Source organism: Tamandua tetradactyla, chromosome 17, assembly GCF_023851605.1.
Source record: "Tamandua tetradactyla isolate mTamTet1 chromosome 17, mTamTet1.pri, whole genome shotgun sequence".
NCBI lineage: Eukaryota > Metazoa > Chordata > Mammalia > Pilosa > Myrmecophagidae > Tamandua > Tamandua tetradactyla.
Window position 1 is genome coordinate 74,740,071 of NC_135343.1, and position 18,564 is coordinate 74,758,634.

Consider the following 18,564-nt stretch of genomic DNA (forward strand, 5'->3'; position numbering starts at 1 on the left):
TTCTGTGGACAAGATTATGTCATAGGGCTGGAGAGTTGATATACCCCTGAAGTAGGACAGTAAAACTATACTGCTGACCTTGCCAGCTGAGAGCAAAATGTTTCTGGTGGTCCTTACTAACAGCATTTTTTTTTTTTTGAGAAAAAAGTGTTTGCCAGATCAATAGCTGCATACCAGGTACCAGGGGATGTATTCATTTGCTCAAGCAATGATACCACATCTGGAACAGTAGCTGCAACTGGAGTCACCACCTGGTTGAGTTTCCGATAATCCACTGTCATCCTCCAAGACCCATCTGTTTTCTGCACAGACCAAATAGAAGAGCTGAATGGAGATGTGGTGGGAATCACCACCCCCTCATCCTTCAAGTGTTTTAGAGTGGCACTAATCTCTGCAATCCCTCCAGGAATCTGGTATTCTGATTTACTATTTTGCTAGGTAGGGGTAGTTCTAGTGGCTTCCCCTTAGATTTTCCTACCATAATAACCCACACTCCATGAGTCAGAGAGCCAATGTGGGGATTCTGCCAGTTGCTCAGTATGTTTATTCCAATCGTATATTCTGGAACTGGGGAAACAACTACAGAATGGGTCTGGGGGCCCAATGGAGCCACTGGGAGATGGACTTGAGCTAAAACTCCATCAATCACTTGACCTCCATAAGCCCCCACTCTAACTGGTGGACGAGAATGATATTTTGGTCTCCTTGAATTAACGTCACTTCTGAACCGGTGTCTGATAATCCCCGAAATATCTGATCATTTCCTTTTCCCCAATGCAGTTACCTTGGTAAAAGGCCATTGGGTCTCCTTGGGGAAGGCTTGGAGGAAGATTAACAGTATAAATTTGTGGTAGTGCAACAGGGTCCTCCCTGAAAGGGACCTGGCCTCCCCCTCATTCAAGGGGGTCTGGGTCTGTTGGCTGTCTCAATTCTGGAAACTGATTAAGGGGCCGTGACTCTCAATTTTTGTAATTCAAGCTAGACTTCTTTTCATTTGATCTAGAACTCTTTTGCTTATACAGCTGAAACAAGAATTTAGTAGACTGCCCACCTATTTTACTTCTAGGTACTCCATGATCTACTAGCCAATGCCACAAGTCTCTGAGTCAGATTATTTTGACTCCTGCTTTGAGTCTGCTGTCCATTATGATAGCCATATCCACCCTGTCTTTGGTGATTAAGTGCTGCCACCTGGCTTCTGCCAACTCGGGATCCAATCATCCCCATTGTGTTTAAGGATTCCAGCTCAGTGACAGCAGTTCTCACAGTAATATCTGACCTACAGAGAAGGTCGATGACAGAGCTCTTCAGGGATGATGGAGCAAGTCTCAGAACTTTATTTCTCACAGTTCTGGTAAAAGATGCATCCTCTGGACTTTCCTGAGGTGTATGAGCAGGTTTTGCATGATAAATCCACTCTAACGTTTCAATTTCTCTAAGCCATCGGATCCCTCATCTACATTATACTGGGGCAGTTCTGTCATTTCAACCTCAGGTAATGTTGGCCACCTTTTCATCCACATTTCAGCCAACCATCCAAACTGTTAATGCCTTTTCTAACCCCTTGAGCTATAACATTGAATGCAGATCTCTGCTTAGTGGGCCCATATCAATAAACTCAGCCTGATCCAGCTTTATACGCTTCCCACCACTACCCCCACACCATTAAAATCCATTGCCACACATATTCCCCTGATTTCTATCTATATAAATTGGAAAACTCACACATGTCTTTTGGAGTATAATGTACCTCTTCATGTGACACTTTGTACCTCACCTTTTGGGGCCTGTTGGGACTTAAGCCTTGTTATAGGTCTGGAAGTAACGAGGGGTGATGGGGGTGGGTCATGAAAAGAGTTAGAAGTATCTTCCAAGTCAATTGCTTCAGGCCATTCATTTGCAGTTTCATTTGGTGAAACAGGACTAATCACTCCAGGGTTAATCCCTTCAGGAGGAGGTTGGGTGGCCAACTCCTCAGGGCAGGTTGGAGATGGGGTGGCTATGTCCTTAGGGCAGACCATTACAGGGTTATCTAGAGAAGACTCAGGATGACCTAGGTTTTCTACCTCTCCACTGACATCATCATCAATTCATATGTCACCATCCCATTTTTCAGGGTCCCACTCCTTTCTAATCAATGCCCTCACTTTAACATCAAACACCATGCAAGAATGAAATTTCAGTTTACATAGTTAACTTGCAACCCTAACAATGAGACTCTGAGTCTGATTTTCAGAAATCTCAAGTCTGAGGCTACAGGTAATAAGATTCTCCTTCAGGGCAACTCATAGAAACTTTTATAACTGTCATACGGTGCATAAATTTCTCACTCAAAGACTTCAGCACATCCCTTTCTCTCATCAATGTATACAGCATATTTAACAACAACCAGTCAATATCTTTATACCTCCTGATGTAAAGGTGTAAAAAATCATTATCCCACAGAACCTGGCTTCATATAAATTGAAGCATTAGCAGAATCCAATGGTGATATTTTTATTATCTCTTTTGCCAGCTCACTCTATGGATTGGCAGTGTTATTCTGACTATCAGAAACAGAGTCTCTTGTGCCTTTGAGTCCAGTCAGAGTAGAAAACCAATTGTAGAAACCCATTTTTAAGATTCTATTACTTAAGAACCACTTCCGGTACCAAGCTGTATTAGCTAGGGTTCTCTAAAGAAAAAGAATCAGAAGGAGAAATCTGTAAATGTAAAATTCATAAAAGTGGGGCTTCACAACGATGGCTCAGTGGCAGAATTCTCGCCTGCAATGCCGGAGACCCAGGTTAGATTTCCAGAGCCTGCCCATGCAAAAAATTATAAAAGTGTCTCACGTAACTATGTGGATGTAGAGTCCAAGGTCTGTACGACAGGCCACAATCTGGCAGCTCCAATGAAGATCCTCAATGAACTCTCAGGAGAGGCTGGCTGGCTGAAGCAGGAAGAGTGACTGTCTGTTTTGAATCCTCCTTAACAGCCTTCTAGTAATTAGATCAAGCATCACTCATTGCAGAAGACACTCCCTTAGCTGTTTGCAGATGCAATCAGCTGTGGATGCTGCCAAAGTGGTCATGATTTAAGTCCATGAAACGTCCTCATAGCAAAAGACAGGCCAGCCCTTGTCCAACCTGACAACCAGGCACCACCACCTGGCCAAGTTGACACATGAAACTGACCATGAGAGGTTATTTGTCTTTTCAATGGTGAGGAGTAGGATTTGTCTGTATATTACAGATAGTAAACCCTTATCAGATATATGGTTTCCAAATATTTTCTCCTATTGTGTAGGTAATCTTTTTTACTTTCATGATGAGATCCTTTGACGCACAAAACTTCTAATTTTGATTAAGTCCAAGTTCTTATTTTTTCTTTTATCAATTGTGCTTTTGGTGTGAAGTTAAAAGACCATTGCCTAACACAAGATCCTGAAGATGCTTCCCTATGTTTTCTTCTAAGAGTATTATAGTTTTGATTCAGAATTAGATCTTTGAGAAATTTTGAGTTAATATTCATGTACGGTACAAGGAAAGGGCCCACCTTCATTCTTTTGCATGGAGACATCCAACTTTCCCAGCACCATTTGTTCATAAGACTATACTTTCCAACTGATTTCACTTGGCCTCCTTATCAAAAATCAACTGGCCATAGATGTGAAGGTTTATTTCTGAAATCTAAATTCAATTCCAGTGGTCTATATGTCCATCATTGCACTCAGTACCATGCTGATTTGATTACTGTACCTTTGTAGTAAATTTTAAAATCAGGAAGTATGAATTCTCCAATTTTGTTCTCTCTTTCAAGTTTATTTTGGCTATACAGGGCCCCTTATGTGTCCATATAAATTTGATGATTAGCTTTTCTATTTCTGTAAAGAAGCCTTTGGAATTCTGATTGAGATTGATTTGAAACTGCGCATTGCTTTAGATATAATTGGCATCTTAATGATATTAAGTCTTTCAACCCATGAACACAAAAATCCATTTATTTAGGTCTTCCTTGATTTTTCATAGTAATGTTTTATTCTTTGCCATGTATAAGCCTTTTATATCCTTGGTTAAATTTATCCCTAGTTATTTGATTTTTTTTCTGTTGCTACTGCACATATAATGCTTTTTCATTTCCTTTTCAGACTGTTCCTCACTAAGGTATGAAATACTACTGATTTTTGCGTGTTGATTTCATACCCTGCTACTTTGCTGAATTCCTTTATTACCTCTGGTAGCTCTGTTTTGGATTTTTTGAGGAGTTTCTATATATAGGATAATGTCATCTTCAAATAAAAAAAGTTTTATTTCTTCCTTTCCAATTTAGATAGCTGTTATTTTAATTGCTCTGCCTAGAGCTTCCAGACAATGTTGAATAAAAGTAATGACAGGGAGCATCCTTGTCTTGCTCCTCATCTTAGAGCAAAAGCTTTCAGCCTTTCACCATTGAGTGTGATGTGAGTTTTTCATATATGCTGTTTATCATGTTGAGAAAGGTTCCTTCTATTGCTAGTTTTCTAAGTGTTTTTATCAAGAAGAGACGCTGGATTTTGCCAAATGCCTTTTGGCATCAATTGCAATGATCATGTGGTTCAATTTTTCCATTAATGCATACTCCTATATTTGTTTGATTTTTTTTTTTTTTTTTTTTGTCAAATACCATTTTGTGTCCCTTCTCATTTCCTTCTTGGATACATTTTTCAGACATTTTCTTGGTGTTTACCATGGGGCTTAATTTAACATTCTATTCTATAACAAGCACATTTGATTTGATATGAACTTGACTTCAATACCATATGCAGCACTATTCCTATACCATTTACCTCCCACCTTTTTACAAACATCTTTATACACTGCATGTCCAGAACTATAGATTTTTATCATCTCTTTTTACAAACATCTTTATACACTGCATGTCCAGAACTATAGATTTTTATCATCTCTTTTTTATGCATTAGCATTTTAGAACCTGTAAGAAATGAAAAGTAGAGTTACAATCCAAAAAATACATTACCATAGTACTGGCATTTATAAATACCCATATGGTTACCTTTTCTGGAGGTCTTAATTTCTCTATGCTGCTTCAATCCACTGGTTAGTGTCCTTTCCTTTCAGCCTGAGAAATTCCTTTTAGCAATGCTTGTAGGGCAGGTCTAGTGGTGACAAATTCCCTCAGCTTTTGTTTATCTGGGAATGTCTTAATCTCTCCCTTATTTTGAAAGTCAGTCTCAGTGGATATAAAATTCTTTGCTGGTGTGTTAGTTTGGAAGATGCCAGAATGTGATGTACCAGAACTGGAACAGCTTTTACAGAAGAGAAATTTAATAACATACAACTTTACCATTCTAAGGAAGTGAAAGTGTCCAAATTATGGCACCAACAAAAGGTTACCTTCACTCAAGAAAGGCCAATGGGTCAGATACACCTGTGTCAGCTGGAAGTCATGTGGCCAACATCTGCTGGTCCTTGCTCCTGGGCTCTGTTGCTCACAGCCTCTGTTCCTGTGGGGCTTCCCCACTTTACTTCTCCAAGGCTGAGTTTCATCTCTTGACTTCTCTTGGCTCTCTCCAGGTTCTGGCTTGTTTAATATCTCATGGTTATATCTGTGGGCTCCAAGCATCTGCAAACATTCATGTCTAAGTGTTGGCATCTGTGTCAACTCTGCTCTGAAGTTTCTGTCAGTTCTCTGTTGGCTCTGAGGCTTCTGTCACTTCTGGCTCTCTCCAAAATGTTTCCTCTTTTAAAGGATTCCAGTGAACTAATCAAGACCTTCCTGGAATGGGTGGAATCACATCTCCATCTACTCAAAGGTCACACCACAATTGGGTGTGCCATACCTCTGTGGAGATAATCTAATCAAATTTCCAAACTACAGTGCTGAATAGGGATTAAAAGAAGTGGCTGCTCCCACAAGACTGGGTCAGGATTAAAACATGGCTTTCCTGGGGTATATAATACCTTCAAACTGGCACAGTTGGTAATTGTTTTCTTTCAGCACTTTAGATATTTCATACCACTGCCTTCTTGCCTCCATGGTTTCTGGTGAGAAATCAATCTCATTGGGGTTTCTTGTACAAAACATGCTGATTTTCTCTTGCACCTTTCACAACTCTCTCTCTCCTTGTTCTTGGCATTTGACAATTTGACTAATATGTGTCAGGGCATGGCTCTCTTTGGGTTAACCTGTTTGGGGTTCATTAGACTTTTTGAAGTTTTTGGCCATTATTTATTTAAATATTCCTTCTCTGCCATTCTTTGTTTGAATATTCCTTCTCACTCTTTCTCTATTTCTACCTCCCATAATGCATACATTGGCATGCTTGATGGTGCCCCACAGATTTTAAGGCTCTGTTCACTCTGTTTGATTTTTTGTTCTTTCTTCTCTGTAGTATAAATCATTACAATTTTTTTATCTTTGAGTTCACTAATTCTTTCTCTTCCCAGCTCCCATTTGCTGTCAAAACCCTCTAGGGAATTTTTTATTTCAGTTATTGGGGTCTTCAATTCCAGTATGTGTTTTGTTGCTCTTAATAAGTTTGTATGTCTTTACTAAGATTCTCATATTGTTCATTCATCTCTTCCCTGATATCCTTTAGTTCTTTCTCCACGTTTTCCTTATTTTCTTGGCCTATAGAAGATAATTTTTTAAAGTCTTTGTCCAGTACGTCCAAAGTCTGGACTTCTTTGTTGATGGTTTCAGGATTTTTATCTTGTTCCATTGAATGGGAAATCGTTTTCTCTTTCTTTCTTTGTCATATAATCTTTTGTTGCACACTGTATAAATAATATTTTAAAGCATTAATTCTGGGATTAGGTTCCTGAGCTATCTGTTCCCTAAGTTTGTATCCAAGTAGTAATATGATAGAGATTCACTTGAGGGGCAGGAGGCAACAAAAATAAACCACACAAAAAAATCATCTTTCATAGTCTTTGCAAACTGGCTCTGTGCTGGCTGGTGCTCTCCTTCAGAGCTTAGCTCTTTTATCAAGCAGATCAATCTGAGGTAAATGTGAAGTGCAGGATTCTCCCTGAATCTTTTCTAAGTTTATGCCTTTTGCTCGGCTTGTGCTCACTCATGGCTATGGGACTTTCCCTGTTTACAGGAATTTGAATGCTCCCTTTACTCTTTATGAAATATACTTTCTTCTCCTTCCCTGGTGCTCAATTGTATGTCTTAAAGCAGGTCATCTCTTGCCCCAGGACACTTTAAAACTTAATTTCTTCTCATACTGCTTTAGCTGTGGGCAAGTTGCTTCTGCCTACAAGGCAAATTCGGTGAGGGTAAGCCAGAGACATGTTTCCTTGTTCAGCCTTTTGGTCTGCTACCTGACATATAGGCACCACAGTATACACATAGGAGTTACTCTGCTCCTTCTGGAACAGGGCCAGGGACCCACAACAGGTGCACAGGACTGGCTCTACACTGTGCCAGGGAAGGGCTAGGGAAGGGAACAGCAAGGGCTCCACATGCTGCTATCAATTTTTGTTTCTTTGTATGCTGTGCCGGGGGGATCACATTTCATTCTTTTCAGTGCGAATATCCTGTTACTGCAGCAAGATTTGTTGAATTTTTTTTTTTTGAGTGCATGGGCCAGGAATCGAACCCAGGTCATCTGCATGGCAGGCGAGAATTCTATCACTGAACTATTTGTGCACCGTTCCTATCAATTTTCAATAATCAATAATCTCCCTCCTATCAATTTTAAAGATGTGTTTTCTTGATTTGGCACTTGCCTAGTAACCACAACCATTCAACTGTTTTTTTGTAGTTTTGAAGAAGATGGTGCTGCCAGTAGTTGTCCAAAGATTCTGTGGGGGTACAGCACCATGGTGGGACTTATGCTGCCATTTTCGTCAACCAGCAGTCCTTGTACCTAGCTTTTTTCATAATAAACAGGTTTATTAATATTCTTAGCATTTCATACTATGTCTCAATCACTGTTTTCCTTCTTAAAAATTACTCTGAGAAATGACATTGGAACATCTTTAATAGGATTGGTGGAAATAAGCCTCAAATCATAGTCAAAGTTTATCATATTTTCAAAATTTAAAAAAAATGCACACTTCACATGTATACTGAAGCAGAAACATGAGCGATATCTTCTAACTGACCTAATGTTCACTTTGCTTAGTGTTACATTAGTCTTTCATGTCATAAATATTATTTTTAAATGTACACAATCTGGATTGATTTTTACATCCATCTGAGTAGAGCTGAAAGTTCTTAAGTATTTTAGTGTGAGTCAAACAGAAGTGCCAATGTGGAAATGAAGGTTTGAGAAAATACTCGCATACACCTTTTTCATTATTAACCCACTCATATAGAGATCCAGCATCAATGATAGTTTGCAAAGAAATAGCAACTATGTAACAACGAGAATTTCTTTACCTTAGCCACTCTGTTCATAATGAACTGTTTTGTATCAAACTGCATATTTCCCTCCATATCTTATGGAAAGCTTATTTTACAAGCTATTTATTTATTTATTTATTTATTATGCAACAGGCTAACAAAACTAGACCTTTAGTTCCCTGAGACAGTTTCTGTGCATCTCAAAAGAAGACATGACCAGGGTTAGAAGTTGATTAATCCTGATGTGAGTAGCACCTAACCCAGCACATGGTTTTATAAATTTGTTTTTATTTGGCTAATTTTGGATTCTAATTCCATGCTCATAAATGTAAAAGTAAAATGCTATACTCCAAATACTTTGCCTTAGTTGAAACTATGGTTGTAATTGTACACTACAAGTTTCAATGGTTCTTCCTGAAAAGCTTTAAGTAAAACACTTGTTGACATAAGTGCTTTTGAGAATGTAAAGCATGAGGTACTAGGTTAGCTGTTAATGTCTGTTTAGAAAGGTAAATGAGAAGATTAGAAATTTGGATTTAATCAGGTCATATAAGCAGAGTACTAAGAAGGTAAGGGTCGATCCTGGTTTGGGCCAATACATTTTACAAAGAAGAAAATTCTCTCTATGCATATAATCACCCTCATAAATGAATGCAACAGCCATAGGAATAACTGAGCAAGAGATATAGAAATGCACTGCTTCTACTACAAAGGAAATGATCAAAATCAATTCTAAGGGTCAGCCTTTATACAGAAAGGCTAATATATACTGAGCCAGCAGTTCTCAAATACATAAATTTAGTAAAGAAACTTTTACTTTAAAGGAAAATTTAAGCACTTAAAGGAAGATGTACATAGGGGGCTCCTAGGGTGAAGTGCTTCCGACTTCGCCCCCAGCCTAGTGGGTGCTTCTTTAAACTTTCTCCCATTCCCTATTCCTCCTGAGGCACTCCCAGGCTTTGAGGAGCACTGCTCAAAAATGACTCTTTTAGAATAAAGAAAAAGGAACTATAATAATAGAAGAATAGATTATTCAAAATGTTTTGAAAGTTCAAAAGAACTAAAACACTCAAAGGGTATAAGTGCTGCCAAACTGTTTTTGGCAAAAAGAAATGAAATATTTCCTCAAAATTACCTTGATCTTTATTTCTTTCTCAACACTTTTCTTTTGTTTCTCTGCCTCTTTTCTCTTACATCTTTCTTCTTCTTTTCTTTTTCTTTTCTCTTCCTCTCGCAAACGTTTCTTTTCTAACTCCCTCCTCCTTCGTTCTTCTCTCTTCTCTTCTCGAATTCTCTAAACACGTGTAAATGTGTATTAATTGTCTGAATGGAAATGGCGGAAACAGGGAAGATATTCATCAAATTAAAGGCCAGACCTACCTGCTTTTCTAATTTTCTATTCTTAATATATTCCAAAAGAGGTGTGGTCCTTCTAGCTAAAATACAAAAAATTATAATGCAGTATTTAGCTCTTAAAATATGATTTGTATTGTTTTAAAATACTCGTTTTCAATTTAATTTTTAAAATACTTAAGGGAAGAATATTACTTTTAAATTTACATGAGAAAATACTGTATTATGGGGGAGTTCTTATTCTGTCAGTATAAAGTCAAGTAACCTGGGGATATTGACAACTTTATACATTTACCAGGCAAATAATTCCTGATTCTTAAGGGATCTGTAATATATCACTCACTGAGACAGTATAAAAGCAAAAAACAGAAAACGAATATAATGCGTTAAATTTTCTGATGTTTATGAATATCTCTTCACATTTTGTAGACATTTAAATCATTAAACAATATATTTATACATCCACCTTGATTCAACACATATTTCTGGAATTTCTTACTTTTCTGCATTTTAGACAATGATTTTAGACAACATGGACTTGAAATTTCTTATAAATCAGAGCTACCAGATATAAAACATTTTAGATTATAGTTTAGAAAGTTATTTCATATGGTCCCATTAATCCAAAAGGCACCAAATACCGAGGAACGCTTTCCCAAACTCCAACTCTAATCACACCCTAAGTCTGGTTTGATCTGGACGCTTGGGGCATGTACATATGGCAGGCCTGCAGGCATTTCCTCTAAGACGGGCCACCTTGAAGAGATATGGGTTTTCTGTGCTTTGTAAAATCTGAGCACGAGATAGTTTGGATGGCAAATTTAAGACATGGTTGAGAACCTGGAAGATGATTTAGATCTATTCTACAGGTCTTAGAGATTACAGATTAAAGAGGGAAGCAGGAAGAGTCCCTGGATGCACCCAAAGAATGTCACGGCATTTCCGGAATTCCTATGACCAAGAAATTAACTAGGATCATGCTGGCCCATTCAGGAATTATAGAAGAGTCCCTAGACAGGTGTTCTTACTGAGAAATCAAGAACTGAACACCTTGAAATTATGTGTAAAATGTTATATAATTATGCCCATGGACATTTTCTAAAGAAAAACTTTTATCAGACCGTCTCCATTTTCCTTCAGCACTAAGTTTGAACTAGGCTGGCTTTCAGAATAAGGGAGAGGACCAGCCCTGGGCTCTGCTTCCAGTGGGTTAGCTGTAGTGAAGACCTGACAAGGGTACAAATGCCCATATTTTCATGACAAACACAAAGGCTAGGAAAAACTCTGCTTGTTCCCTGGGGTGGCTCTGGGGCTAGCCATGAACTCTTCTTGCTCAGGACAAGGGCAACTGACTTGCGAAGGTCAGTGATCAGTCTTTTGTAACAGGCAAATCATCCCAAATTAGTACAATTTTGGTTTTACTGAAAGGTCCTGAGGAAACTGTTCTGAATTGTAGAAGTTCTGGATTTGCCTGCAAGGAGCAGGGCCAAGACCTTCTCAGATCAGCTCCAGTTCTGGGTGGTATAGAAGCTAACACTAAGAAATAGAATTTCTACCTCCTTTCCCTTCTCTCTTATCAAATCTGTCCTATTATCTGCACAGGACTAAAGTGAAGGTTAAATGAGATCCTGTATAAGAGACTGCTTTGAAAACCATAAAAGTTTATTAATTGTTAAATAGAAAATGTGTGACCATATAATATAATACTAATTACCATGATAATTATAACCATTACCACTTTCAGAATACTGTTACATATAAGACACCATACTACATGCTTTATACTTATTAGCTCCCAATAAAATCTAAGGAAACCTGAAAACTGAGACTTGGGGAGGCTATGTGGATCTGAACCCAGGTAAGACTGCTCTCAAGACCCTGCATAAAGTCCCCTTGGGGTCTGGGGAGAAAGGAGGAAATATTCAACTTCCCCATTTGGAGAGAATTTCCGATATTCTTGCAAGCAATGGGGACAATCATTTCAATAGGCTGAGCCCTCGATCTTGGGGTTCACTCCTGTGAAACTTAGTCCTGCAAAGGATAGGCTAAGCCTACTTAAAATTATGCCTAAGAGTCACCCCTAGAGAACCTCTTTTGTTGCTCAGATGTGCTCTCTCTAAGCCAGTTTGGAAGGTGAATGCACTACCCTCTCACTACATGAGACAAGTAAATCTCCTCGGCAAGGTGGAACAGAACTCCCAGGACAAACCAGGGCCTGGCATCATGGGACTGATAAAGCCTTTTTGACCAAAACGGGGAAGAGAAATATGAGACAAAATAAAGTTTCAGTGGCTTAGAGATTTCAAACAGAATCGAGAGGTTATCCTGGAGGCTATTCTTACGCATTATATAGATATCCCTTTTTAGTTTATGGGGTATTGGAGTGGCTGGAGGGAAGTTCCTGAAACTGCTAAGCTATGTTTCCAGTAGCCTTCATTCTTGAAGATGATTGTGTAACAATAAAACTTTTACAGTGTGACTGTGATTGTGAAAACCTTGTTTCTGATAATCCTTTTATCCAGGGTATGGACAAATGAGTAAAAAAAAATGGAAAAAAAAATAATAGAGTGGAGAAGGGGTAAAATAAATTGTCTAGATGGACATACTAGAGGTCAATGAGAGAGAAGGGTAAGGAGTGTGGCATGAATGAGTTTTTTCTTTTTACCTATTTTTCTAGAGTGATGCAAATGTTCTAAAAATGATCATGGTAATGAATATACAACTATGTGATGATATTATTAGCCACTGATTGTACACCATGTACGGACTGTGTGTGTGTGAAGATTATGTCAATAAAAATATTTTTTAAAAAGACCCTGCATATTCTACTCACTAAGAGCTTAATATTTGCATTTCACCCATCTCTCAGACTTGATCATAAGAATCCACTGAGGGCTAAAAGCTAAGAGAAAAAAGCAATCTGCCACAAATTGCCTGATTAAGATTCAAGTTTAAACAGGCAAAAACAGGAATCACAAAAACCAAGCTCTTATAGCCTAGTCAAGGGATGAATTCCTCACTCACTCACTTTAATTAATTCATTCAATAAATATTAAGCACCTATGTGCACCAGCCCTGGCAGAGATGTTGGGAACTGATGAAAGGGACCTGTCCCTACTTTGCAGGACTGCAGATGGATTCTGCCAGACAGCATGTGTCTGGCTATGGACGCCCATATTCAAAGAGAATGTCTCAAAACTGAACTGACATGATTCTCTTTTACCTATTCTGTACAAGGGAGTCTTCAAAAAAAAGTAAGAAATTAATGGGGGTGGGGGGAGGAAGGAAGGCAAGCTCCGTACTTTTAACTCTGCTCTTTCTTTTCGACTCTTCTTACATTTCATATCACCTAACCTGAAATCACAGTTTTGTGCCCAATCCTGTTTCTCTCCCCAGACTTCCCTACATCAGTAATAGCACCACAATCCACTGATCTGCTCAAGTCAAAGACTTTTCGATTCTTTCTGTTTCTTTACTTCCCACATCCAATCTACTGGTCAGTTCTGTCAGTTCTGCCCAAAAATATATCCTGACTCTACACTGCCTAGTACAAACGACCTTCTCTGCTCTCCTGGACTATAGCAAAGGCCTCCTAACTGGTGAACCTGCTTCTTCTTGTGGCGTCCACAATCCACTGAGTACAGAGCAACCAGAGTGATGAGAAAAATGAATCCAATCACACTACTCTCATTGTTTGATTGCCCCTGGAATTCCCTGGAATCCTCTTACTATGGCCCACCATGCCCTACCCTCTCTAATCACTCTGTCCCTTGCCCATTATGCAATAACCAGACAAGTCCTAGTTCTGTTCCTCATGGTCCCAAAGCTAGCTCCAGTCTCAGGGTCCTTGCATTTTCTGTTTCCTCTTTTTCTATCTTGTAGCATGGCTGGCTTCTTATCACTTAGTTCTCAGCTCAAATTTCATCTTCTCAGAGGGGTCTTTCCATGGCCCCTCTCTCTGTTCCACTATTTCATTTCATTTGATATCAAACCAGATGTGACTGCTATTGATTAAGGATATTATATTTAAGCCCCATGGTAACCACAAATAAATACATGAAAAATTTATACAGAAAATGAGAAGAGACACAAAATGGTACATCACAAAAAATCAAGTAATATGATAGTAGGCAGTAACAGAAGAACTGAGGGACAAAAACGTTTACAATGACCAAATAGCAAAATGGTAGAAGAAAGTCCTGCATTATCAGTAATGATTTTAAATCATTAAAATGATTTAAAAGAGTAGATTAAATTCTTCAGTCAAAAGGTAGAGATAGGCAGAATGTCTAAAAAAGTATGACCCAACAGTCTGCTGTTTACAAGAGACTCATCTTAAATTCAAAGACACAGTAGGTTGAAAGTAAAAGGATGGAAAAAAGGTTCATATCATGAAAATAATAATGAAAAGAGAGCTGGGTAGCTATACTAATATCAACAAAATAGACTTTAAGTACCAAAACTATTACAATGGACAAAGGAGATCACTATATATGGATAAAAGGGTCAATTCAACAAGAAGACATAACAATTATAAATACATATGCATCTAATGACAGAGTCCTCAAATATTTTAAAGCAAATATTGAATGGTTTGAAGGAAATAGGAAGTTCTACATTCACAGTAAAAGATTTCAATACACTACTTGCAATAATGGATAGAACATCTAAATAGAAGGTCAATAAGGAAACAGAAGACTTGAACAATACTATAAGTCAAATCCACCTACCAAACTTACATAGAAACTTCACCCTACAGCAGCAAAATACACATTCTTCACTACTGCACATGGATTATTCTCTAGCATAGATCATACATTAGAGGATAAAACAAGTTTCAATAAATTAACAAATATTAAAATCATTCAGTGAACCTTTTTCAAACAAAATGGAAAGAAGCTAGAAATTAATAATAGAGGGAGAACTGAAAAATTCACAAACATGTAGAAATTTTAACAACAATTTTAAACAACCAATGGGTTGAAGAAGAAATTATAAGGGAAGTTAAGAGGCAAATGAAAAGGAAACCACAACATATAAAACACGGATTGTAGCAAAGGTGGTGCTGAGAGCGAAATTTATAGCTCTAAATGCTTACATTAAAAAGAATGATCTCAAATTAGAGACCTGACCTCAAAATTGGAGGATCTAGAAAAAGAAGCACAACTGCACTCAAAGCCAGTAGAGGGAAGGAACAACAAAGAGCAGAGTAAAGTGAAAGGAAACAGAGAATAAAAATCAATAGAGAGGAAATGAAATCAAAAGGGGACTTCATGAAATAATCAATAAAACAAAAAAACTTTAGTTAAATTGACAAAGGAAAAAAGAGAGCAGATACAAATAATTAAAATAAGTACTAAAAGGGGAGACCATTGCTATCAACCCCACAGAAATAAAAAGGATTATAAAAAGATACTATAAGCAACTGTAGGACAATTAATTAGAAAAACTAGATGAAATGGACAAATTCTCAGAAGCACACAGACAACCTACACTGATTAAGGAAGAAATAGAAGATCTCAGCAGACCATTAACAAATAAAGTGACTAAGTAATCAAATACCTCCCAATAAAGGAAAGCCCACGACCAGATGGCTTCATTGGTGAATTTTATTAAACTCTGCAGAAACAATTAACCACAAAGTTATGCCAACTCTTCCAAAAAACCGAAGAGGAGGGAACACTTCCCAGCTCATCCTATGTGGCCAACATCACCCTAATACCCAAGCCAGATAAAAAATACTACCAGAATGAAAAGTGCAGTGCAATATTCCTTATAAATATAGACCCTAAAATCTTGAGCAAAATACAGGCAAACCTATTCTAACAGCAGTATAAATGAATTATACACTGTGGTCAAGTGGAATTCATCCAGGTATGCAAAGGTGGTTTAATATAAGAAAACCAATTAATGCAATACTCTACATTAACAGAATGAAGGGGAAAAAAACCCACATGATCATCTCAGTTTTTGCAAAAAAGACATTTTATCACTTCTTGAGAAAAAAACACTTAGAAAACTAGGAAGAGAAGGAAACTTCCTCAACATGATAAACGGCATATATGAAAAACTGACATCCCATTCAAAGGTGAAAGGCTGTAAGCTTTCCTTGTAAGATCAGGCGCAAGACAAGGATGCTTCTGGTCAACACTGTTAATCAACGTTATATTGAAAGTTCTAGGCCAAACAATTAGGTAATAAAAAGAAAGAATGGGTATCCAAATTGGAAAGGAAGAAATAAAGCTTTTCCTACTTGCAGGTGGTATGAACCTTGTTTTAGTTTGTAAAAGCTGCTGGAATGCAATATTCCAGAAATAGAATGGCTTTTAAAAAGAGGAATTCATTAAGTTGTAAACTTATAGTTCTAAGGCCATGAAAATGTCCAAATTAAGGCAAAGCTATAAAAATGTCCAAACTAAGGAATCCAGGTAAAGATACCTTGGCTCAGGAAGGCTGATAACATTTGGGGTTTTTCTCTCAGCTGGAAAGGCACACGGCAACGTCTGCTAGCTTCCTCTACTGGCTTCTCGTTTCTTAAGGATTCCTCAGGGGCGTTTTCCTTTGGCATCTCCAAAGGTCTCTGGCTGTGTGAACTCTGTTGGTTCTGTTGGCTCTTTCCAAAATGGTTTCCTCTTAAAGAACTCTAATAAGCAACCCCACCTTGAATGGGTGGAGTCATATCTCCATGGAAACCATCTAATCAAAAGCTACCACCCACAATTGGGTGGGTCATATCTCCACAGAAACAATCAAGAAGCATTACTGAATGAGGATTAAAGAACTTGGCTTTTCTGGGGTACACAAGAGGCACAAACCTATATATAAAAATTCCTGAAGAATCCACAACAAAGCTACTAGAGGTAATAAACGAATTCAGGGAAGTGGCAGGGTATAAGGTCAACATGCAAAATTCAGAAGTGTTTCCATGCACTAGTAATAAACAATCTGAAAAGGAAATGAAGGAAAAATTCCATGTACAATTGTAACTAGAAAAAGAAAATATCTAGGAATAAATTTAACCAAGGATGTAAGGGGCTTATACATGGAAAAGTACAAAACACTACTATGATAAATTAAAGAAGACCTAAATAAATGGAAGGACATTCTGTGCTCATGGATTGGAAAATTAAATATTGTTAAGATATCAGTTCTACCCAAAGCAATTTTCAGTGTCAAATCAAACCCAATCAAAATTCCAACAGGCCTCCTTACAAAAATGGAAAAGTTATCATTAAATTTATATGGAGGATCCCAAATTTATAAGGGGTCACAGATAGCCAAAATTATTTTGAAAGAGAAAATGAAGTTGGAGGACTCATACTTCCATATTTCAAAATTAACTACATATGTACAGTAATCAAATCAGCATGGCACTGGCATAGCAACAGACATACAGACCGAAGGAATAAAATTGAGAGTTCAGAAATAAACCTTCACACCAATGGCGATTTAATTTTTCACTAGGGGGCCCATTTACTCAATGGAGAAAGAATAGTCTCTTCAACAAAAGGTGCTGTGAAAACTGGATGTCCATGTGTAAAGGAATGTCAGTGGATCCCTATCTGACATCTTATACAAAAATTAATGCAAAATGGATCAAAGTTCTACATGTAAGAATCAGCACTATAAAACCCCTAGAAGAGAATGCAGGGAAGCATCTTCAAGATCTCATAGTAGCCAATGGTTTCTTAGACTTTATACCCAAAGCTCAAGCAATGAAAACAAAAATGGATAAATGAAACTTCCTCAAAAATAAAAACTTCTGTGCTTCAAAGGACTTTGTCAAGAAAGTTAAAAAAGCAGCCTATACACTAGGAGAAAGTATTTAAACCGTATATCCAGTAAGGGTTTAATATCCAGAATATATAAAGAAATCCTACAACGCAAAATAAAAAGACAAACAACCCAATGAAAAAATGGTCAGAAGACTTGAATAGACATTTCTCAAAAAAAGATACACAAATGGCCAAAAAGCATATGAACAGACACTCAACATCACTACCTAATAGGGAAATGTAAATCAAAACCACAACGAGATATCATTTCAAACCAACTAGAATGGTCACTATTAAAAAAAAACAACAGAAAACTACAAGTGTTGGAGAGGATGTGGATACGTAGGAACACTCATTCACTGCTGGTGGGATGCAGAATGGAACAATGGTGGTGGAAGACAGTTTGGTGTCCCTCAGGAAGCTAAACACAGAATTGCCTTATGATCCGGCAATCCTGCCACCAGGTATATACCCAGAAGAACTGAAAGCAGGGACTCAAACAGGTATTTGCACACTGATGCTCATAGCACCATTATTCACAGTTGCCAAAAGATGGAAGCAATCCAAGTGTCCATCGACCAACAAATAGATATATAAAATGTGGTGCATAAGTGTGATAGAACATTATTTAGCAGTAAGAAGGAATGAAGTCCTGATGCATGTGACAGCAAGAATGAACCTTGGACATTATGCAGAGTGAAATAAGCCAGACACAAAAAAGATAAATATTGTACGATTTCACTAGTATGAGCTGAGTATAATAAGCAACTCATAAAGCAGAATCTAGAATATAGATTACCAGGAGATAGAATGGGGAAAAGGTGGGGAGCTAATGCTTAATTTGTACAGAATATGTAATTAGGTTGAGTGTAAATGTTCGGAATTGATAGAGGTGATGGCACCACACTATTGTGAGTGTAATTAACAGCACTGAATTGTGTGTGTGAATGTGGATGAAAGGGGTATGCATGCATACTAGTAGAAGGAAAGCTAGATGATAAAACATGGTCTGAATAACATAGTTAACCCTCTAGGGGATGAAGTCTGTGGCCAATAGTACAAATATAAGAATGTTCTTTCATGAACTATAACAGATGCA

At 37.8% G+C, this 18,564-nt stretch overlaps 1 protein-coding gene across 1 annotated transcript in view; it reads right to left on the reverse strand.

Annotated features, from left to right (window-relative positions):
- Positions 1–18,564, reverse strand: part of UPF3A (UPF3A regulator of nonsense mediated mRNA decay) — a 48,624-nt gene that overhangs the window by 22,204 nt on the left and 7,856 nt on the right. The window contains 2 exon segments of the mRNA XM_077134963.1: positions 9,473–9,631; positions 9,718–9,773. Coding sequence (XP_076991078.1) covers positions 9,473–9,631; positions 9,718–9,773 — 215 coding nt within the window.